The following is a 24490-nucleotide window of genomic DNA, read 5'->3' on the forward strand; positions in this document are numbered from 1 at the left end:
CGGAAGGGGAAGGACACAGGGAACATTTGGCTTTTGTGGTGGAAGCAAGGCGCTCTCCCTGAGTGACACCAGCTGTCACCTGGAAGGCTAACCATCTGTGACCTTCCAGTCTCTAATTCCTATTTGATGAGTATTTCAGAACTGTGAGAGGGGTTGCTGGAGAGTTAACACCGAGAACTGCTCCCGGCTCTACCCTGACTTGATGTAGGCCGGCGTTTGCTTGCTTACTTACTTGCTTTTGTGCAGCTAGTATACTAAGAATAGTGTTTGCATTTTTAGAGGAAAAATAAAACCACCACTACCACAAAGAGTAAGGTATTTACCGTCTGGCCCTTTGGGGGTGGGGGTGGAGCGCTCGGGCCCAGTCTATCAGGTGGTTTCTGATTTCTATTCTCTCAGGTTTTCTTGGTAAAGCCTCAAGCCCTGTATTGGAAACACTTGAGTGTGTAGATGGGGCTCCCTGACAGAGCGGTCTGGACTTCCCACTCTCTGCTTTGTCTTTCTAGACAGAAGCCTGTTTCCTCTCCCCTCACCACAAGTCCTCAGAGTTTCTGTCTTTTCATAACAACATTGAGAACTCGATCTTTCATGACACCCTGTGTCTGGATAATCATAACCGAGTTCATCACATTAAATATGAATTTTGTATAAAGAGGGAATATCAATGAAAGCCTCAATCAAAACATCAGACATGTCAGAGATGCGGTTTTTATTGACCGACTTAAGTCTCCTGAGTAGCCGTTTTATGTGTTCCTCACAGCCTAAGGGATAGGGGTTTTTGCCGATTGCTTTAGTTTTGGGTTTTGCAGGGCTAGATATTGAGACCAGGGCTTCACACATGCAAACCCAGACCTCTCGCACTGAGCTGCATCCCCAGCCTGGGGCAGGGCGTTGGCCTCATTTGCTAGGATCTTGGAACAGCTAGAACAGCTGTTGTTACTGACGTAGCCCAGCCTCTGAGAATCACACAGCTGTGGCTCTTATGTGTGCCCTGTGTTTGGTTTCCTTTTTTTTTTTTTTAAGTAAAATTGAATTTTACTTCTGCATAAACAATGCCAGCTTTAGGTAGGTAAGGATGGGAAGGCGCTATGTTATCTGTGTGTTTCTGGTTAGAGGCCGTTGTTGTACAGTGGGCCTCGCCTGCTCTTTTATCTTCCCGTGTGCACCACTTACACCGTGTACTTACGCATGCCTTCTCCTAACTGTCCCCTGGGGGAGGCATTAAGTCAGTACACTCTAGAACGAGTAAGCTTCACTAATGGTTTAAGTGTAATTACGATCTGAAATTTATTTTTCTTTACCAACTTAATCTTAAGGAAGTTCGAATACAGGACCTGTACAGCATATGTGTTAAAGTTCCTTTTTCCTAAATGCCTGAGACCTGTGGTGTTTCAGATTTTAGAATAGAAAATGTTTTGAAATGTTTGCATATATTATGTAATCTATATTTTATACATATATACACATATATGTATATACATATAGGGAGGGGGGAAGAGAGATATGGAACCCAAATAGAGCTATAAAATTCCTTTATGCTTCACATGCGCTTGCCCTGTGCAGCTTGAGAGAAACTGCGCTCAATGTTTTGGTGTCTGAGGGTGACCGACCTGCGGCCATAGGAGGCCAGTTTTCACCTGGGTCATGCCATTCAAGGTTGGAATTCTGGAGCATTCCGGGTTTCAGGTTAAGTGTGTTCACCCCGGACTGTTAACTAGTAAGTTGCTGTGTGTTCTATGACTGTAGCTAATGTTTGGCTTGCCTCAAATTTTTTGAATTGATTTTTAGTCTTAAATTCTCCTTAATGGATGAGCTACACGGGGAATTTTCTTCTTCTTTTTAACCATGTCTCTGTAGCATAATCACTGGGGTAAAGTAGACTCTGCGTGTTCTCGTGAGGATGTAAACACGAAGGGGACCCACAGGCTTCTAAAATATTTTAAAACATGTGAATCACTTCTATCTGTTTAAACAGAAAAAAAGTTGATGTCAGGTCATTTTTAGAAGAATAGTTCTCTCACTTTATAAAACCTTTTTTAAAGAAAGAAAACCTTTCCGATGGCTTTTGTGTTCTAACTTTTTTTTGTGATTTCTAACTTTTACTTGAAGCAGTCTTCTGAAGCATGTCCCATGCCATCGGACTAACTCGATGGAGACTGTCCTCTCTGTGCCCGTTAGCAATCTCCAGTAAACCAATAAGATTGGATAAAATACTTTGCTACTACTGTAGGCCTCTGTGGTCTAACAGCATAGCTGAGGATGGTGTGTTCGGGTGTGTTAGTATTTTCAAAAGCAATCTCTGCTATTGTGATTATAATTATTTTTGTAGTGTTTTAATAGATGCATATTAAAATTTGTAGAAAAAATATAAGATATCTGTGTGTTTATCTAAAAGTTATTTTTAATCACATACACACACACACACACACACACACACACACACACACACACACACACATCAAAACAGAGATTTCATAAAATAAAGCGTAAACACCTAAATATAAGGTTGCATACTGTTTTCTTACCGGGATTGTGGAGTTGGATCTTTTCCTTCCTGTGTAAATGTTATATTTATATAATATGAATTTTAAGACTAAATCTTTTAAGAATGAGGTTTGTGCTGGACATAGTAATGCACATGTTTAATCCCAACACTTGGGAGGCAGAAGCAGGCAGATCTCTGTGAGTTCAAAGCCATTTTGGTCTACAGAGTGAGTTACAGGACAGCCAGAGCTATTAAGTGAGATCCTGTCCCAAGAAAATAAAACAAAAAACAAAACAATAGATTAAACCAAAGCTGAAATGAGTGTTTTACTTCTCTCAGAAACTGAAAACTGGACATCCCTGTGCTAAGTGTCAGCTACATAGTTACAGCCTCACACCTGACTTTCACTGCATAGACAGCTCCATCTTCATTAGACAACAGTTCAGAACAGTTCCTACCAAAGCTGAGGAACTCATGAGAGAAACAAAGTATCCACGGGCCTTTGTGTGAATTACTGCCTGGTCAAATAGAGCTGTCTCAGGGTTTCTGCTGGGATAGACATCATGAGCAAAAGCAACATGGGGAGGAAAGGGTTTATTTCGGCTCCCAGCTTGCAGTTCACTATCCAGGGAGTCAGGGCAGGACCCAAGGCAGGAAGTTAGAAATAGGAACTAAAGAAGAAACCAGGGAGGAGTGCTGCTCGCTGGCTTTCTCAGTCTACCACCAGCCCAGGGGAGGCATCTCCTACATCAACCAAGAGTGGAGCAGGCCAATCTGGTGGGAGCTTTTTCACAGAGATGCCCTCTTCCCAAATAACTCTAATGTGTCAGGTTGACATAAGACCAGCCAGCATAAAAGGTTCCAATCTTTTCAAATTAATTTTTGTCTTTAAGACTGAGTCTTACTGCGTAGCCCTGGCTGGCCGTAAACTCACCATCCTTCCTCGGCCTCTCAACATCTAGGATCATAAGCATGTGACACCAAGCCCAAGTCTATGCCCATTACTGTCTTATGTTTGGTGTGAGTATGATTTCTTCTGTTTTGTTATCTGGTATTGGACAAAAGGGATGTAAGCGTTGTAGTATAAAAGAATGACACGTGCTTAAGAGGATAATTTGGGGTCGGCGAGAGGGCTCCAAGCCTGTCCCCAGAACTGACCTCCACACGTATCCACACTCACACATCACACACACTAGTCATAAGCCTCAAACAACAAGGGGCGTTCCCAGTGCCCTTCAGTTGACTGCCCTTGGGCCAGACCTCGACCTGCCTTCACCTGGGGTCACCGGTGTTACAATACAAAGCGCAGATTCCTTTTTTAAAAGAAATCATATAATATATTTTAATCATAGTTTCTCCTCGCCCAGATCTCCCCCATATTCCTACCCACCGGACCCCATGCCTTCTTTCTCTTTAGAAAATAGCCAAACAAGAAAAAGAATGAAAATTTTAAAAACGAAATCAAGAAACCCCCACACATAAAAAACAAAACCTTTAAAAAACACAAAATCAGAAACCATAATATACAAACAAAAGACCAGTAAGATTTTAAAAAATGCCCAAACAAAGCAATATGAGACAGAAAAGTTAGAAAAGCACCAATGAGTTTGGTTTGTGTTGGCCATCTACTGCTGGCTGTGGGGCCTATCCTTACGTGTGGTTGATGTAGTTTTTATTGGTTGAAAACAAAAACAAACAACAAACAAAAAAAACAAACTCCCTATTTTTTCCTGTGCAAGAGGTTGTCAGTCGAAAACAGCTTCTTTGTCACAGATGGGGACTTGTGTCCACTTCCCCATCTTGGCACCGGGGTCCCATCTGGCATGAACTTATGCAAACTTAGTGTGTACCTCCGTGTCTGAGTACATGTGTGCATTAGTCCTTTTCTGTCTGGAAGACACTATTTCCTTTGAGTCACCCTTCATTTCTGGCTAGTAACAGTCTTTCCTTCTCGCTGCCACATAGATCCCTGAGCCCTGGGGAGAGGTTTGACGAAAACTCCCATGTAGGACTGATCTCACCCTGCATATTGCCCAGTCTGGGGTCTGTCTGTTAGTTCCTATTTACTGCAAAAGGAAGCTTGTCTGGTGAGGACTGAGACACTGATCTGTGGGTTTGGCGGAATATCATTATGAGTCACAAAGGAAGAGCTGGGTTCCTTTAACAGAACAATAGTATTGATTTTCCCCTGGGCCTCTGACTTATCTACTCTCAGGTTCATGGCCATGAGAGTGGTGTTGGGTATTGGTTCCCTCTCACAGAGCGGGCATTGAATCCAAGCAGAAATGCATGGTTACTCCCATGACTTTTGTGTCACTAGTACACCCGTGTATCATGCAAGCAGGTCATCATAGGGTTTGCAGCTGGGTTGGTGGTTACTTTTCTTGTAGAACGCAGAGCACTGTGGATACTTAGTCTGTAGGGGAGAAGTCTCAGTTAGGCAGCAGCTTGACTTTCTGTGTTCAATAAGCTACGTAAACATGAGTAGATGTCTTATCCTGGGATGGCAGGAAAGCCACTGTAACTTAAAAGGCTTGTTATAGTTTGTATCTGGTACGTCCCCAAAATGCCGTATCAAGATTCGTTTTCACTTGAATCTTGAATTCAGGATTCAGCAGAATCAGGAGGCACAGGGCTATGCTGCCCCAGGCTGCCTTTCCTGGCATCCTGTGAAGGCTTACTTCAGATAATTCAGAGCTCAACCTAGGAACCGAGAAACTGAAAAGCATGCAGGCTGTGTCTCAACACCATCCCTAGATGTGCACAGGAGACAGTCTCGTACCTGAATGGAGGTTGACTGTGTATGAAGCAGGCAGCATGGCTGAGAAGCAGGAGGAAGCATCTTGCCTGTAGCATTCCGTGGGCAGGTAGAGGCAATCCTCCCAGGGGAGTAGAGAAAATTCTACAGGAACAGAGTTCACACTGCAGGATATGTAGGGAAGTCTATAGTATGCAGATTGTACCAGAATCTTTATGATGTAGGGTCCACGTGGAGTAAGTTAAGTTACTAGGGACATGTTATTGAAGGGACCTTGGCACTCTAGCCCTTCTACTTGTCTCTGCTTCCCAGCTGCTCTGAGTGCACAGAGCCTATGTTCTTGTCATGATGTACTACGCTGGCCATCTCCCCAGTCTCCTGAATTTTTTAGATCTGGAATTGCCCTTTGAGTCCTATCTTTTTCCCCCCACCCCTGCAGCCAAGGACCAAACCCAGGGCCTTACGCTTGTTAGGTAAGTGCTCTACCACTGAGCTAAATCCCTAACCCCCGAGTCCTATGTTTTAAAAAGAAAACAAAACTCATATATTTGTGAATGCATGTGTGCCAGAGCACACATTGTGTGACACACTTTTCCTGGGGAGATGCAAACAAATATCTACTCAACCCAGGTAGATAACCAATGACCTACCAAAGAAAGGATAGCCTCAAAGTCCAATTGGTGAACACACACACACACACACACACACACACACACACACACACACACAGTTTGCTTATTACCAAGTGGAACCGGGCCTCCATACCTATAGGTTCTGCATTCATGTATTCAACTAACTTTGAATCAGAATTTATCAGAAATAACATGCATTCATATTGAACAGATGTAGGCATTTTTTCATGTGTGTGAGTATGTGAATGTGATGTGTGCGTATGTGTGTGGTGGCTTCACATGACTGCATTCATAAAGACCAGAGGAGGCTATCAGGTGACCTGCTCCATTACTGTCCACCTTTGCCTTTGAGTCAGGGCCTCTTTCTGAATCTAGAGCTGCATAGCTTGCTAGTGGCCAGCAGGCCCTGGAAGTCCTATCTCCACTCTTCCCCCTACATACACTCACACATGCTACATATGCTCACACATGCACATACATACACTCATACACACATACACCTACACACATGTGCACACACATTTACACACATGCTCACACATACATGCATGCACACACATGTACACATACACTCATACACACATGCACACACATATTTACACATATACACACACATAAACACACATGCACATAAACACACTCATACACACATACCTAGCACATGTGCACACATGCATGTATATATGTACATACACACTCAATACACCTACACACATGTGCACCCACACATATTCACACACACAAACACACACACACACACACACACACACACCATAGCACTAGCATTGTAGGCATGCACATGGACACACACACAGCTCTGGATGGGTGCTGCTGACTTCAACCCATTTCTTCAAATTTGAGCAGCAGTGCTCTTACCCACGAAACTGTCTCTCCAGTCCCCAGATTTTTTTCTTGTCATTCCCTAAATAATATAGTACAACTATTTATATAGTATTAGATGTACTGGGATGCAAATAGATCTCCATGGGCATGTGTTATGGAAATCAACATGATGGTGTTGTGTGACACTGTTCCTGTACATACGTGAACAAACATGTACCCACTCCAGTTAGAAAATCAGTGACAGACCAGAGTAAAGACACCACCAATGTCCAACATGATGAACCAATGAGCTTTATTGGGGTTATTTAGAGGTGCAGAAATGACTCAAAGACAGTTTCATTACAAAAGCCTGCCCCATCGTGGGTGACAGCTCCCATAGCTGGAAATCTGGAGCTCTCAGCATGACTTGCAGGCAGCTAGATGGGTTGGAACTGTCCCTTCTAGGCAGCTTGGCTGGTCTTTGTCTCTTCCAGAAATCTTGGATTATCTAAAAGTGACTCTCAGCAGTTCTTATTGTTTGTATATACGTGGGGGTGTGTGTGATAGCTTATCAGTTTCAGGGACTTCCTGAATTTGTTATTTGTTTCCTGAGCTTAACCTGAACAGGCTTCTTCCCTGTGGGATGGACAGCATCACCTTCTTTAAGTACCTCCTAAGTCCTAAGGAGCTTCCCAAGATGAAGAACTTGGAGGAGATGCTAAAGAGCAAATGGTTTTGAGACAAGGCTTTTAAAGAAGTAACTAAGGTTAAATGAGGCCATGGATGTGGGCCCTGATACAATGTAACTAGGGAGAAAGGGATCTAGACAGAGGTTGTTGCTACAGAGGAAAGAAGGCAAGGATGTATCAAGAAAGTGGCTATTGGAAAGACAGCAAGACAGGCCTCTGGGGAAACTGCATCGGCCAGCACCTTGACCTTGGACATCAGTCTCTAGAACTGTGAGAATATATATCTCTGTTGATTAAGCCATCCAGTCTGTGGTCTTCAATATAGCAGGTTAGCAGGCTAGGAGAGCATTCTACACACTGGCTCAAATGGTGGAGTGTCCCAAACAGTACAAAGGGCTTAGTTACAAGCTCTGGAAACCTAGACAGCTCAGTGGCCTTAGTGGTGAGGAAGAAGACAATGGCAAAGTTGTTGGCTTTGATGGTAAATGTTTCATAAAATAAAAATGAAAAGCCAACCTTTTTAAACCTCACATAGCCCATGCTTGCCTCCAATATGCCGTAAAGCAAAGCTAGCTTTGAACTCCAGACCCTCCCAATTCCACTTCCCAAGTACATGGGCAAACCATGCTTGCAAAACGAACGGTCATTTTGAAAATCAATGATAATTACTTAATTTATCCCTCTAAGTCTACCACTTGAGTTTGATAAAAGCTTTTGATGACCTTTTATTGGGGGAGACTAGAGGCTGTCTTCTAAGTAGGAATTTGCAAATAGCTCTTTTTACGATCAGAGTAAAGAATAGCCATGTGTATGATACTATTTAGTATTGATCCCTTAAGTTAACCTTGAAATGATGGGAGCTATAAGGACATATATGAAGATAGGTTTCGCAGCACAGAGGATGGTTGCCCCTGGACAGGTCTCTTAGACCTCCTCTATATTTATTAACCATATGTTCCACAATATTAAATTATCATTTATGTTTCTCCTGGGATTCTCTCACTGAAATCTGAACACAACCACAACTAAATGGGCCAGGACTTGGTTAAGATGCTTCAATGGCCGCTGGGATGTGGCAGATGCTAAGTAGTTGTCTCTCTGAGTGAAAGACGTGGCCCAGAGCAAATGACATACTGCTCAATACTGTTCGAGCAAGTTTGGCTGGGGTTGCTATTTATCTTCTAGAAAAGACTATAGAGGCTTCTGTTTTAAAACAATACATCAAATTACAACCCATGGCTGACATCAGTTGCTATGGGCCAGCTTATCCGGCCTATGGGATGCTCAGTCTAGAAGATAATTGCTTTCTAGTTCCCAGACAGCACTCGCTGAACAGAAATGAAGATGTCTGTCTGTTTCTTTTGTTTTTCAATGTTATTTTCTCTTAAGAAACAGTTTGCTTCTCATTCCCATGAGTTAGAAATGGCCTCAACTTTTCTTGAAATGCTGACTATGCAGAAGAAATGAATACCTCTTCAAGCGCCTCAGTCAGTGATGATGTCATGCGACCGAGAAAAGACTTTATTTTGAAGAAAGCACCTGCTCTGTGGTAGAGAGGAGGGAAACGGTGACTAGAAGGCGTGGAAAGGGACACGGTTCTCTAGCTTTGTCGCCCCCTCAAAACAGACGAAATGATCCATGTGTCTCTATCTTCAAAGTCTACTAGGGACATTTCAGCCATGTAAAGGGCATTTCTTAGAAGGAGAGAGCCATGCAGCTTGTGGAAAAGAACCCTGTGAGCGCCACTGCCTTCCATTAAGTATGGGGATGTGGAGCAGGTGCAGAGACAGACGAAGCCTGGCCTTTCAGCCGTGGGAGTTTGTGTGCCTGTGAGCCCAATGCAGATGAGTTTTATTTAGGTCCTTCCCAGATCTACCAGTCTAAAGAACATGGTCCACCGACGTAGAAACCCCTCGATGTGAAAAGCATCCAGAGCTCTGGCCCTGGACCACAGCATGTCCACATGTGGCCTCTGTGCTCTTCCTGGGATCTGGGAGCAGCTAACATCAGTTACTATCATGGCAACGTCCTGCAACGCCTAGTATACTGCTGTGTAGACAACTGATACTTAATAAGTGCAAAAACAAGGTGTCTTGTCGGTGCAGCTTTGGAGAGCTGAACAGGGGACAGTGAAAACCCAGGTAGGAGCTGGAATGGCTTTAAACCATCATTCTCATTTTTACAGCAACTTCTGTGGTGCCTGCTGAGATTTACACAATCACATCTATCTAAGAGAAAATTGACCAGTATATCAGATTGAATAAAATGTAAGCGGCTGGGAAAATGATCCTGGAGTATTTGTCAATGGCGTGGGTGTTGATCCTCATGCTCACGTAGCTGCCTCTCTGGCTTTTCCTCTGCGGGGAGCCCCTCTCGGAGGCCAGGGTCAGCTGCACCATCATCCGGTCGGGTTTCTCTCCGTTCTCAGGCATGTAGCCACCCAGGTCGTTCACCTCCCCGTCACTGTAGCTGCTGTCCAGCATCACCCCTCGAGGCTGGGGCAGCCCACAGGTGCAGGAGATCTGTGAACACACAGGGCTGTGTGAACGGAGGACCATCGCTCAGAAGCCCGCAAAAGCCCTGCGCATGAAGGGTGTAACCCAGTGGCCTCTTGAGTAGCTGGATTATAGGTTGTTGACACCACACTGAATGGCACTACTAGAAGGTGTGGCCCTGTTGGAGGAAGTGTGTCACTGTGGGCATGGGCTTTAAGACCCTTGTCCTAGCTGCCTGGAAGCCAGTCTTCTCCTAGTGGCCTTCAGATGAAAACGTAGAACTCTCAGCTCCTGCACCATGTCTGCCTGGACAGCACCATGTTCCTGCCTTGATGATAATGGACTGAACCTCTGGACCTGTAAGCCAGTCCCAATGAAATGTTGTCCTTTATAAGAGTTGCCTTGGGGTTGGGGATTTAGCGCGGGGGAAGAGCACTTCCCAAAAAGGACCAAGCCCCTGGGTTGGGCCCCCACCTCTAAAAAAAAAAACCAAAAAAAAAAAAAAAAAAAAAAGAGTTGCCTTGTTCGGGGGCTGGAGAGATGGCTCAGTGGTTAAGAGCACTGACTGCTCTTCCAGAGGTCCTGAGTTCAAATCCCAGCAACCACATGGTGGCTCACAACCATCTGTAATAGAATCTGATGCCCTCTTTTGGCGTGTCAGAAGACAGCTACAGTGTACATATAATAAATAAATAAATTTTTCTTTTCTTTTTTTTTTTTTTTTTTCGGAGCTGGGGACCGAACCCAGGGCCTTTTGCTTGTTAGGCAAGCGCTCTACCGCTGAGCCAAATCCCCAACCCCATAAATAAATTTTTAAGAGTTGCTTTGGTCATGGTGTCTGTTCACAGCAGTGAAACCCTCACTAAGGCAGGTTCTGAGTTGCAAACTGGGAGAAAGGGAGGGTGGGAGGAAAGATCACTTAAGAAATGATGGGCGCTATGAAGAGAAGCTTCTAGTACAAATTATGGTTGTAGACCTCCTCCACATTCCTTAATAATATGTCCCACAAATGTTATCATTTAGTTCCCACCTGGGATTCTGCCCCTAAATTAGAGACTCTCAATCTTCCTACGGTTTTGTCTTCTTCCCTTTAATACAGTTCCTCATGTTGTGGGGATTGCCAACCATGAAATTATTTTCATTCTACTTCATAACTGTAATTTTGCTACCCTTATGAATGTAAATAATAATTGTGAATGTAATAATTTATTGTAACATAAATATCTGTGTTTTTTGGTCTTCTTGGACAATCCCTGGCAACCCACAGACTGAAAAGCACTTCAATACATTCTAAACAGAAGCGCAATTAAATGAACTACGTCTTAATTTGGTTTGGTGGTTGCTAGGATGTAGATGTTGAATGAATTTCTTCACTGAATGAAAGATGTAGGGGGCTGGTAAGATGCTCAGAGGTTAAGAGCATGGTTGCTCTTCCAGGGGACTCTGGTTCAATTCCCAGCACCCACATGGCAGCACACAACTGTCTGTAACACCAATTGCAGGGGACCCGGCACTCTCACACAGACATGCATGCAGGCAAAACACCAATGCCCATAAAAATTCTTTAAAGAAAAAAAAAGACGTAACTGTCAAATATTAAAGCATACATCATTCCATTTGCTAGTGACCGTGCCTGGAAGTCAGCTGAGGAGAGGGCATCGTAGCCACAATTTACAGGGAGGGCTGGACCTACCCACAGGCCCAAAGCTAGCCCAGCATACGTCACGGTAAAGTCACCTTGTCCCGAAGCTTCCGTTCCTTCCGCTCCTGCACTGTGGTCAGGTAGTTGACAGCTGCGTACTCCAACACCGAGAGGAACACGAACACAAAGCTGACCCAGAGGTAAATGTCCACGGCTTTGATGTAGGACACTCGGGGCATGGAGGCGTTCACGCCCGTGATGATGGTGGACATGGTCAGCACCGTGGTGATGCCTGCCAACAAACAGTGAGAAAGAAGCATGTGCTTGCCTTCACCAGATACTGCAGGCCTTGGCCCTCTGTGGCTCTCTCTGTCTTTCGTTCTCCCTTGGCCTAGACAATTAACACCTGCTCCCTCCTGTCTCTGAAGAGCTGGCTACTTGGGCTGGGGATTTAGCTCAGTGGTAGAGCGCTTACCTAGGAAGTGCAAGGCCCTGGGTTCGGGTCCCCAGCTCCAAAAAAGAACCAAAAAAAAAAAAAAAAAAAAAGCTGGCTACCACAGTTCTATTCTGCGTCTGCCCCTCATCCCCACTTCCTCCTCTGTATACCTAGTGTACTCATTACATCCTTTCTACAGAAAGCCCCAGACATTTTAACATGCAGGTATTTCTCTCAATGCTGCAGGGTTTGTCTCAATGCTGTGTCCTTTGTGTCATAAAATTTCTGTAATCCTGAGCCTTTCCCTTTAGCCGACAGTCACCCCATGCTGGACCTGTGTGCCCCTCCAGAAGAACTACCTTGAGTATCTTGACATCAGTTCTACCAGGATCATTTTATTTATAAGAGACAGATTTTAATATGATAGCACACGTGTATTTAGCACGGTAGTTGTTGGAGTGTGACCGCTAACTGCTAGAGAACAGGGCATCTGTCTGTGGGAAATTGCCCAGGATTTCAAATTAAGCTCAGAACATTTGTTTGGAAAACATCAAATCACGGAGGATTAGGGTCATCCTAAGGGCCAACTCCAAACCATTTCAGTGAAGCCTGGTGGGCCGCCCTGTCACTTGCAGCCCGAGCTATCTCAGCAGTAGTCAGCCTGTGGCTAAGTGAGCTCAGGGCTTGGGATGAGGAGAGTCGATGGGGTGCTGTGAAAGGAAAGGAGGGGCATATTAAAAATGCACATCCTGGCTGGGCACGGTGGAACACACCTTCCATCCCAGCACTCAGGAGGCAGAGGCAGGTGGATCTCTGAGTTTGAAGTCAGCCTGGTCTACAGAGTGAGTTCCAGAACATCCAGGGATAAACAGGGAAACCTTATCTTAAAATAACCAACCCCCCAAATACAGGTCCTTACCTAGGAACTCTGTCTTTCCCAGCCTTCATTTTTAACATCCCCTCAAGGGTTTTATTGCAAAGATCTCTTGAGAAACACTGCTACAGAATCCATTATACCGACCAGCATGGAAATCACCCAAAGACTGGGAGCCCTTAGGACAAGGGCTCTTAGAGGACTACAGGTGTTGTGGTTTGCCCTGGAGTTTTCTGTATTTTGATGCTAATTCCACTGCCCCAAGGACAGCTGCCTAGTCATGTGCTCAGGGCTCAGGTGACTTCACCAGAACCTTCTCCCCATTTAATTTGTAAAATACAGGTGAGGGCAGGTACAGGATAGAAGGAGGCATGTCATTGGACGAGAAGGAAGGGGTCTGAGAAAAGTTTGAAGGAAGAGGAGGAGACTAGAACGGAAAGAGGGAGAAACAGAAGGGACAGGGAGAGTAGCCGGTAGACAACATGGAAGGTGACGTTAGGATTCCACTCTGTGTATTTACAGGTTGTTATGAATGTTCTTAAGGGATGGATGGTACTGGGCTTTGTATGTTTAGGTGGGCAATTATATCTTATCAATCGGATCAAAGGTTATTGTGTTATGTGTTCTTTCATGTGTAGATTTAAGTGTAAGGGAGTGTGGGGCAGCTAGTCTGGGCTGCCAAAGAATTGGAATGTGTGCTTCTGGCAAGATATCCAGCAGATATCTTGGGGCACCATGGTGCCGGACCTAGTGGGGATAAAAGACAGCAATTTATTTTTTATATTTTTACAACAACATACAGGTGAGCTCTTTGGATGGACAACCACGGACGCCTACACAGAGTTCCAAAGTGGCACTTAGATTGTGGGGTGCTACTCGAATCAGTCCCTTGAAGCATTTCCAAGTTATGCTGTGAAGAGGAGAAGAATGAGCTGTATTTCCAAACACCTGTAATGTACACTGGAGATAGCCCTTACCTAAGGGGACTCTGGCAGGCACAGCTCTGCGGTCGATCCAGAAGGACACCCAGGACAGCATGACCATGAGGGTGGCAGGAAAGTAGGTTTGGAGCAAGAAGAAGAAGATGTGACGACGCAGAGTGAAGTTGATGTACAGACGGTTGTACCAGCCTGGGGACACAGGGAAAAGAGAGAGCGTGCAGCATCGCTGGCTGCTTGGCTCCTTCAGAAAACAAGTTTTATTCAGAGAATCGTAAATGTTGCCTAAGACACCCCTCCCCCCAAACTGGAACCTTACCTCTAGAGGGAGGGCAGGAAAAAAAAACAGTGGTGGTGTCATGTGGTGACCCTTGACATTTGTGTGAATGCACTACAAGAAATCTTTGTCCCCTTCATAAACACAAAGGGAACCCCTGAGAAAGTCATTTAAAGTCTTGTTTCTCAAAATATGGCCTGGGGTCCCATCAGCCTCATGGTTTCAAGGGAGTTTCTTAGAAGTTCAAAGGTAGCTCACAGGTAGAGTCCTTGACAGCATGCACAAGTCCTGAGCTGGATCCCCTCTCACCCTTTCTCTCTCTTCCCTTCCCTTCTCTTTCTCCAGACTCCTAGGCCATAGTCCAGACTCACCAGAGCAGAATCTTCCTTCCTTCCTCCCTTCTTCCCTCCCTCCCTTCCTTTATTTCTTTAAATATGGAATGTTCATGAATTTACATGTCATCCTTGCACAGAAGCCATGCTGTATTGTTCCAATTATAATATATGTGCTGCCAGAGCGAGCACCAGAATCTTTCTTGAATAGCAGTCCTGTGAGGTTTGTGTGCATAGCCAAGCTCAAGAAGCACTGACTAACAACCCTATTTCTTTTCTTTTAAAAATTTTCTTTCTTTCTTTCTTTCTTTCTTTCTTTCTTTCTTTCTTTCTTTCTTTCTTTCCGAGAAATGGTTTTAGGTTGCTCTGACCAGCCTCAAAACTCATTATGTAGCTGAGAATGACCTTGAACTCCTGATCCTCCTGCCTCTGTCTTGCAAGAGCTGGGGTGATGGTGAATAACCCCATGCCTGGCTCCCTTCTTGGATTTCTTCGTGGGAAGAAATGTGTTTTGGGTAGAAGCTCAGTATTTTATCTAGGCATGGAGTAACAACCAGTGGTCCATTAAGCTGTACTCCATCTTTGTGCTTTCCATGAAAAGAGGTGTGAGGGAGGAGGATGCCAGGACTGAGAATATGTGGGGACTGGGCAGACCCAGTGTCCTCAGCGAGTGCATCACATGGGACATGCCTCTCGATGTCGCAAGTGATTGTGGAGGGTTTTCAGAAGACTGATGTTACAGGGGTGAGCTGAACTGCCACTCCAAACTGGAATATTAGTGCTAACAGATTAGAAAGTCGAGGGTGTTCTTACAAGGTAGAAGTCCAGCAAGAGGAACTGCAAAACCTTCTGAAAGGTGACTGTCAAAACAGACGCAAGGGATAGAGAACATTACCCTTAGTTGTCTACCAGCATGGACCAGCAGCTAGGGAAGACTTCAGAGCATAATCTCAGGCAACAGGAGGTGACCAGGCCTATACAGACCTTTGACTCATAAAGCCACAGCCAGGTCCCGGTGATGAGCAGAGAGCAGCAGTCAGAATTAGAACTTATTTGGTGCTGGAGAGGAGAGGCTCTGGTATGCTTTTCAGGGATGCTGTGCCAACTTAACAAGTACTCACTTGGCTTACCTTTGAGCCTTAACTAATATTTCCTAGGCAATTGTCTTGGATACATTGGTGGATCAAAAATTACCTAAAAGCTAATGGCCTTGGAGCACACCTATAATCCTAGAACTGGTGACACTGAACCAGAGGGCCAGACTAGATGCAGTGTGTATGATGAGTTCAGGCTAGCCTAGCTCATAGTTTATAATGAGTTCGCCAGCCTGGATACATAGTTTATAATGAGTTCACTAGCCTAGCTCATAGTTTATAATGAGTTCACCAGTCTGGATACATAGTTTATAATGAGTTCACCAGCCTGGATACATAGTATATAGTATAATAAATCCCCAGCTTGACTACTGTAGAGAGTCTTTTGAGGCAGCTGGCTTCTAGACACTTGACAGGAATTTGGCCAGGACAAAAGAAGTAAATTTAGGGCAGGAATCTGACTTGGGGCCCAGATTAAGAACATTTACATTTGAGTTAAGGCAAAGCTCAGAGAAGGCTCAGGGGAGGTAGTCCTTTTATCCTGGTCATCCTGACCAGCCCCTAGAAAGGCGTTTACAGGGTTTTGTTTATTGCCTTGCTTGTTCCTTGACCCAGAACTGATCTTATCATTTTGCATGTACTTGAAGTGGTATAAAAGCAGACTGGAAAATAGTAAACCCGCTTCAGCCTCAGCACTGGCTGGAGTCATGTTACAGTGTTGTCTAATTGTCACTAATCCTCACTCCTGCCCTGGAGAACCTGTTGACTGACTGAGCTGGGCTTCGTGAGGCTACATAATGTATAATGAGTCCAGGGAGGCATGGATAGTAAAGTCACCCCTACTTGATGTGTACCACCTACCAGACTTCATTTAGGTCTAGTTTCAAAGTGTTTAGGTCTTCTGTTTCAAACCTTTGAACACTTGATGCAACAACCAAATCACACACTTCTTAACTAGAGCCTGAACCATCTAGCCAGGACAAAGGCTCCTGGCACTCAACCCATGCTCCGAGCTCACCTGTACTGCTGTAGAAGGCTAGTTTTGTGGTGGTGTGGAATTCTTGAATGAGGAACTGAGAGAGAGAGATCCTCTCATCTGTCTTTAAGGAGTCATTGCCTTTCTTCCAGTACAGCATGAGGTCGTCTTCTGTGTAGGCATCTGGGAAGAAGAGATCCAGTGTCAGGCACAGGGCGGCAGGAAAGCCAGGCCTGCCTATGGGGCTGTGTGACCTCTGTGTCCTTGGCCCCCACACAGACTATTTGGCTTGTGGTAAGAGAGCAAACTGCAGGCTCTCAAGTAATATGGAAGACAACTCAAATCCTTCCCAGTTCCTCAAGAATTATCAGAGCAAGGCTCTGAGGCGCCAAAGGCTGGAGGTTCCTACAAAAAGCCTCACCCCACAATCCCGCTGCAACCACTAGGTTAAACCAAATGCTAGTGCTGTTCGTAGGGCAGAGATAGTTAAATGCTGGCAAGAGTTCAGGCTGCCACGCGGCTCACCTTTGCATACTAGAACCCAGCCAGCTCTTTCTCCTCTTGCAAAGGGTAATGCTTCATCACTAATGGCCAGACCATGACTCACTCCCAGGTAGCATGTGTGGAGAAGGGATTCTCATCAGACCAACTGTGCCCACTTCCACAAAATAAGGTGGAAGTTACTGTGGCCATCACTCCCTCAGAGGCTGCCAACTGCCCACCATGCCCCATTCAGGTGAGGCCACAAACCCATGTGCTGCTGGACATAACAGAGGCGAAACCTCTTGGGGCATCTGCACATGCATAATCTGTTCTTCCAAGGGCTCTCTATGCCTTGACTGTGTGATAGCAGACGTTTTGTGTCAGCTGGCACAGCTCTAGTACACAAATATTCAGACGCTAATCTGTGAAGGTGTTTTATAGAAATGACTAGCATTTTCAACCAGCAGGCTTTAGGTAAAAGAGATTATCCCAGGTCTAGGAGAACCTGATCCCAGGAGGTGAAAGGCAGGAAGGGCAAAGCCGAGTTCCTAGAAGAACTCTCCCTGCTACTGAGAGAGGTGTTTAGAAGTGCTGGTGCCAGGCTGCATTTACTCACAGCTTTCGATTTCCAGGGAGCAGGTCTGTGTGTCCAGGGGAAACCGGCTGAAGTCCATGTTGCACATCGCTGTCACCGTAACTCTGGAAACAAAAGGGCAAGTTCTCAGACAGATGCAGAATGGTGAAGCATGGAGAAAAGGCCCTGCGTCCTTTTCCCAGTTGACTTCAGGAAAGACCCTTAGGCGCAATATGCTCTTTGGAGTCATCTCAAGCGTTTGTGTTTGACATTAGGATCTGCACAAGGCAAATGAGTCTCTTGGCTAACATCAGCACATTCCAAGAATGTGGAGATACAATGTTGTCAGCCAGTATAACATTTTAACACACACACACACACACACACACACACACACACACACACACACACACACATTTAATTTAAATTATTGTTCAAAGAAAAACGTATTCTCAAAAGAGAAGCATCCAAATATTTGGATAACTACTCAAAACTCACTGCTTCTTAGGGATATTAGTACACTTTACAGTTTGCTGCACTCCTGCGGGGGATGACGTCTCCTTTGTCTATGTAGTAGGAACATCACAGAACACTGAGCCCCTACCAGACCCTACCCTATCTACTACTGTATTATGCTGAAGGAACACAGCAATGGATGACCCTTGATAACAATCTGCTACTCTCATGATCAGTGCTTCGCCCAGCCATCATCAGAGAAGCTTGTAGTAGGACTAAAGAGTTCCACAAACAAGGTGCATAGAGTGGCAGACCAGGAGCACTTAGCGCTAAGTGGAATGTCTTTATCAAACCTTCCCCTCAAGGCTCAGGTATTCATACAGACGAGACCATAAGAGGCTGAGGTGGTGGTTGATGTCAAAGAAGCTATTTCTCCAGACACAGCAGAACTGATCTACATATGCATTCACAGAGACTGTGACAGCATACACAAGACTGCCCAAGTTCAAACCAGAAAATTCCCAGCAAGGAGAAGGGGAAGAAGACAGAATGCTCCACCCCCAACCAAGAAGTTGGTTGATAATGGTTGGTTGCAGTTGATAACTGTTGGGAAAGGAAAATCTATTTTCTCCAACAGGAGCGTCACTGAGCATGTCAACCACACCTCAGGGAGGGCTCCTTACCCATGAATGGTTGGCCAATACAAATGGACTCCATGTGTTTTTGTGCACGTTTGTTTTTTTTTTTTTTCGATAGTTTCTTTCTCACTGGATTTTGTTTTGATTTTTATGGGTCTTCGGTTTTGTTTTGTGTTCAGTGAAAAAACATGAAGTTGGGTGGGCAGGAAGGTGGGAGGACCTGAGAGGAGCTGGGAGTAGGGAAAGAATATGACTGAAGTGCACTGTATAGAGAAAGATTTTAAAAATAAAAGCAAGTAAACAAAGAGAAAAAATTAAATGTGTGTGTTTAAAGGCATTGCTTTGAGAATGACACGGATGTCCGGGAAATGTTCATCCAGTATTTGAGAGCCATTACCCAAATCGGCCAGTAGGGTTTGTACATCTTGAACAAGTGAGTAAAATCCTACATAGTTCTCTTGTCTCACTTCTTGCTTATTAACATTAATAAAAGCATCAGCCTGTGCTCATCTGTCATCTGAGCAAGCAGACATCTTTGCTATGGTCCATCTCACTTTGCAAAGCTGTTCTTGATAGCAGAATTATCAAAACTGGTGAAGGGTTTCACAGGAAAATGGTAGGGAGCCATGCTCAAGTTAAAATAATTGTAAATGATAGGTGAAGAGCATTGTGTATTTTATTTCACTTGTGAATAACATGCTCTCTGTCTGTCTTAGTTCCCTGTCCCATTGCCGTGACAAAGCAACTCAGGCTTATTTGGCTCACGAGCCCAGGTTATCTCCAGCCTGTGGAGAAGTAAAGGTGGCAGAAACTTGAAGCAGCCAGTCACAGCAAGTCACAGGGAGAGCAGGGAGCAATAAACAAACGTCTGACTTTCTCTTTTTATTAAGTTCGGGACCCCTATCTCAGGGAAAGATGCTCACCACCGCGAGTTGACTTTTCCTTACCATTAATGAATTTAAGATAATCCCCCACAGACCAACCTTATCTAGACAAGACCTCTTTCCAGATGATTCTAAATCATGTTAGGTTGATGATCAAAACTAACCATCCCGGCATCCTTCACATCAGCAACATTTATAATGAAAGAATAAAAAATGCAGCCAAAAAGTCAGAAGTTTAGAAATGCTATCTCATCCCTAAGGAGCCCTAAATACCTCAAATTCCAGACCCTGCCCTCACATTTCTTGAGTCTGCTCTCCCAGGAACTAGATAAAAGGGCTTAAGACAAGGTCCTTAGATATGTGATTCCCGACCTAGTAAAGATAACAGAAAGCTTCTCCCAGGAACTAGCTGACCATAAAGTTAGATTAAAATCTTAGAGAACACTCTTGAGAAGCAGGAAGCTTCTCCTAGGAACTAGCGGACCATAAAGTTAAGCAATCTTGAGAGACAGGAAGCTTCTCCTTGTGATTTTTCACTGGTATTCTTGACACTTTCCAATGACGCCATCCCTGCCCCCTTGGGTTGTGGCTTCTTCCTTTAAATACCCCTATCCCAGCTACTGGTGGTCGAACTCCTGTGCCCCTGCGTGAGATATGAGTCTCGACCCCAGTGCACTGGTTCCTATCAATAAACCTCGTGTAAATTACAGCAAGGATGGTCTTATGTGAGTTCTTGGGGGGTCACGTCATTCTGAGACTTGAGTAAGGGTCTTCCCACACTGGGGTTCTTTCATTTGGGGGCTCCTCTGGGATGGGTGATCACCCTCGTCTCCGAAGACCCACTTCGAGGTGAGATAGCATCTGTGTCTTTGTCTGTGTCTTTGTGTTTTGTGCCAGCTAAACTCTGGGTCTGTATTTGCTACTCTGGGTCTGTATTTGCTTGTGAGTTCTGGAGTTCTGGTTTTGTGGTCGCTCCCATCTCAGGCTGAGAGGGAGGCTCGTGTCTCAGGAGAGACACGAGTGTGAGCGGTAGACGTGCCAGGGGCTCACCGATTGCGCTGACCTGGGAGACGTCCCAGGTGAGGAGGAACCCCAGGGACGCCTGGGAGATTCCCATCTGGGTGCCAGTGAGGATTCGGTGATTCTCCTGGATTGGAGAAGAGACCCGCCCTCCTGGCCATCTATATTTCCAGAGTGGTCTTTGTCTGTGTGTCTTAGGTCTTTGTTTTGTGTTACTACTGCACAGAAGTTAGGCTAGAACACAAAACTTGTCAGTTGAGATTCTGGTTGGGAAAGAGGAGTGATATGGAATCCGCTCCCCTTCATCTGTTTTTGGTGTCCCCTTGGGAAGGAGGAGTGAAGTGGAGTCCTCTCCCTTTCATCTGTCTGTGGTTGAGAAGGAAAAGTGATGTGGAATCCGCTCTCCTTCATCTGTCTTTGGTGAGGTCACGGAAGCTCCCTGAATCAGTTCAGTTTTGTGATGATCTCGGCAGGTGCTTTTTTTTTGTTTTTGTGCTCACTTTTGGTTCTTTTTTTTTTTTTTTTGTCTGTTCATCTTTTGATTGTCTTTCTGTGTGACTGAATGCTTTTGTCCTTTTTGGTGGACCTCTATTTTCTGGACTCTTCTTGTTTTCTCACCATCCCACTTGAGATGCTTGTTAGTAGCTGTTACAGGAAATACAGAATCCTACTAGAGGCCAAAAAAAAAAAAAATGTTCCAGACATGGATGGAAGGCCCTCACTTCTGCCTGATGACTTCAACATGCCTGAAGGTAGGGAGCGCCAGGTCTACCGTCAGACTCCAATGGTGGGTCTCTGAGGGGCTGAAAAAACACCCCACCAATTTGGCTAAAGTAAGGGAAAGATATGAAGAAAAAGTTGCAGAAACTTGAAGGGTTAAGCTAAGTTGCAGAGAAAATAAGGTTGATGTGTGGTTCAGGGTCTGTGCACAAAAGTGGACAGCAACTAGTAGCTGTCAGATGCAGACAGAGAGACTGAAAAAAAAAAAGAAAGAAGACAAAAAGAGCAGAAAGCTAGGGAAGAAAAGAGACAGAAAGAAGAGGAAGCTAAAGAACTAAAGAGAGATAAAAGGCAGGGGAAGAACTTATACTGGCCACAGTAGTTAGAGAGACTAGGAAGACAGTACCTGGCAACAGAAGAGAATTCCTAACTAAAGATCAGTGTGCCTATTGTAAGAAAAAGGGCACGGGCTCAGGGACTGCCTCAGGATAGAGGGGAAGCCCAATCAGTGTTTTGTGGATACAGGGACCCAACATTCTGTGCTCCTACACCCCAGTGGGCCAGTGTCCATCAAAAGACCTTGGGTACAGGGGGCTACCAGCAACAAACAATACTTATGGACTACCCGAAGAACAGTGGACCTTGGCATGAGCCGGGTAACCCACTAGTTCATGGTCATCCCTGACTGCCCCATCCCTTGCTCATGAGAAATTTGCTCTCCAAAATGGCTTGCGTGGGCTGAAATGGCTGGGTGAGGCCATGTGTATGCATATCTGCAGACTGTGTGTGTGGAGCTTAAGACCTGTCTCAGTGCACCAGTACCTGATGCTGGGAGATGTGTGGCTTAGTCCTGTTCTGCCTGGAACATATCGCTCCTGCCAGCCGGGCACTAACAATTATCACCCAATCCAAAACTTAAACTGTGGTAAAGTGGCTGATGTTTTGCCTTGAAATGGAATGTCCCAGAGGATGGGACCACTGGTCAGCTGACATGAACTAGATTCTCCACCGGTTGGGGACAATCTGGTCACCTTGCTGCCCAACCCTGACCTGGAGCCACCACAGCACGAGTGTCAAGCACTGGCAGAAGCCCATGGGTGGAGGGAAGACCTCTGCGACTGGCTGACTGACCCCTGCTGAAAGCAGAGGCTACCTTGTCCACAGATGGGAACAGTTCTCTTCATGTAGGTCAGAGGTGAGTGGGTGCTGCCATGGTGGACAACACAAATGTCATCTGGGATGACTGAACCTCTAACCCCCAGCACATCAACACCACAGATGCCTTTGCCATCTCTTAGATGCCCTGATGAAGCCAGCAACTGTGAGTATTATTCATTGCCCAAGACATCAGGAGGGAAGAGATTCAGTGAGATTCAGTGGCATTGAAAGACTGGGGGGTCTTTCAATAACTTATGTTGATATATATATCAACATATATACATATTACTCACATGTAATATCATATATATTACACACACATATATACACATATATACATATATACATATTACTCACATGTAATATAATATATAACATATAATGTATAATATTTAACATGTGATGTATAACATTTAACATATGATGTATAATAGAACATGTAATGTATAACATATATAGTATATATATGGTATATACTATAGACTATATAATGTATAGCATATACTATGTAGTATGTTATATGTAGTATGTGATATATAGTATGTAGTGTGTGATAAATATGTAATATTGATATGTAACATGTATCAACACATCACATATCATATATACTATATCACATATACTGTATCATATATAATAATATATATTATACACACAGAGCTCATGACAGGCAGTTGCTAAACATTTACTAGGACACCAGAGGTTATAGGTGTTATGGTCTGGTTCTTTGCAATTCTTCAGGGCTGTAGGACTGTATTGGTTTGTTGGAGAATTTTATCTTGAAATGAGGATTCCAGAGAGAACAAGCCTGCAATTGCTAGAGAAGGAACTGACAATCCATGCCCTCTGGGAGGACATCCTACAGATGGGCCTCCAATCCAAGATGAGGACAGAGGGGTTGTTCAGATGTCCCAGGAACAATGAGACAGGTATTCAACTTCAATGTTAGTGTTTGAGTTTGTCTTTGCCGTTCTTCCACAAGTGAGCCCAAAGCAAAGTGTGTCGACCTGAAACTCACCATCCACGTGCTATACAGGAGCCAATCCGAACCAGGGGCCACTCCCTCCGGTGAGAGTTGAGTTTGCACCCCCAGCCCTCGATTTTGTTTTTAACATTGTAAAAGGGATACTCAGAATGACACTGTCCTATAGTGTTTCAGGATGGAAACTATGTTGGCAAGATGAAAAGAAATGTATCTATTTAAACCTAAGTTCTAAAGAATACCCCAAACAAGGAAATCAGAGAGAAGAAGATATGCATCTGAGCCTCTGAAAACAAGCTTATTTCCCTGACTCACTAGAAAAATAAGGGGGGTTTTGTTGTTTTGTTTTGTTTGTTTTTCAAAATAGGCAAGTTTTCAGGCTGGAGAGTGACTCCGTGGTTAAAAGCACCGTCTGTTCTTGCAGAGGACCTGAATTTTATTCCCAGAACCTACATGGTGGTTCACAACAGTTTGTAACTCTAGACCTATAAGTTCTGGCACCTTCCTATGGTCTTTGCAGGTACACACATGGTGTACAGGTACACGTGCAACCAAAACATCTATTCATATAACACAAAATAAACATTTAAGTAGATTTTTAAAAATTAAAATACCAGGTGGGGCCTCTCGGGTTCCGCCTGCCCCTGTCCCCACCTGAGGCTGTACAGCACTTTCCCGTCTGGCTGTACCCGCAACATGACGTTGTCTGTGGTGGTGTCGTGGATGAAGGAGCGTTTGGAGTGCACAAAGAACATGTCGGGAACCCATATCTTCTTTACAAGTCGGCCGTCAAACGTCATGCTGAGGTTGTTGGTACTGGGAAAAGACAGCCTCTCGTCCTTCCAGTAGTGCCTCAGATAGAGGGTCATGGTGAAGTCCTGCGGGTGGGAGACAGAACAGAAATGCAGAAACGCACCCACTGTGGAGCCAACACCAGTGGGGAGCGAAACTGAGGCGACTGGACTGAGCATTGCCACAGGAGAAGGAAGAGACCTAGAACAGACTGTCCCTGAACTCCACCCACCCCACCATTCATCTCCACGGCAACTGCCTCACAGACATCAGTGACTCAGACTCAAAGTGCCCGCGTCAGTGCTGTGGGCACCTTGGCCGGAGATTAGTCCA

The 24490-nt window shown here is 44.8% G+C and overlaps 1 protein-coding gene and 1 pseudogene across 3 annotated transcripts in view; both read right to left on the minus strand.

Annotated features, from left to right (window-relative positions):
• Positions 1-6986: 6986 nt before the first annotated feature.
• Gabrr1 (gamma-aminobutyric acid type A receptor subunit rho1) overlaps positions 6987-24490 on the minus strand; it is a 37495-nt gene continuing 19991 nt past the window's right edge. For 2 of the 3 annotated variants that reach the window (XM_032890175.1, XM_032890173.1), the window contains 6 exons: positions 24020-24243; positions 17550-17632; positions 16493-16633; positions 13811-13963; positions 11619-11815; positions 9615-9908 (listed from right to left, as the gene is read on the minus strand). In XM_032890175.1, the coding sequence (XP_032746066.1) occupies positions 9615-9908; positions 11619-11815; positions 13811-13963; positions 16493-16633; positions 17550-17632; positions 24020-24243 (1092 nt within the window). Of the gene's footprint in view, positions 9909-11618; positions 11816-13810; positions 13964-16492; positions 16634-17549; positions 17633-24019; positions 24244-24490 lie in introns of all 3 variants that reach the window. The other variant, XM_032890169.1, reaches the window with a different exon arrangement.
• LOC116890392 lies at positions 14477-14572 on the minus strand (annotated as a pseudogene).

The sequence above is a fragment of the Rattus rattus genome, chromosome 1 (assembly GCF_011064425.1).
Source record: "Rattus rattus isolate New Zealand chromosome 1, Rrattus_CSIRO_v1, whole genome shotgun sequence".
Classification (NCBI taxonomy): Eukaryota; Metazoa; Chordata; class Mammalia; order Rodentia; family Muridae; genus Rattus; species Rattus rattus.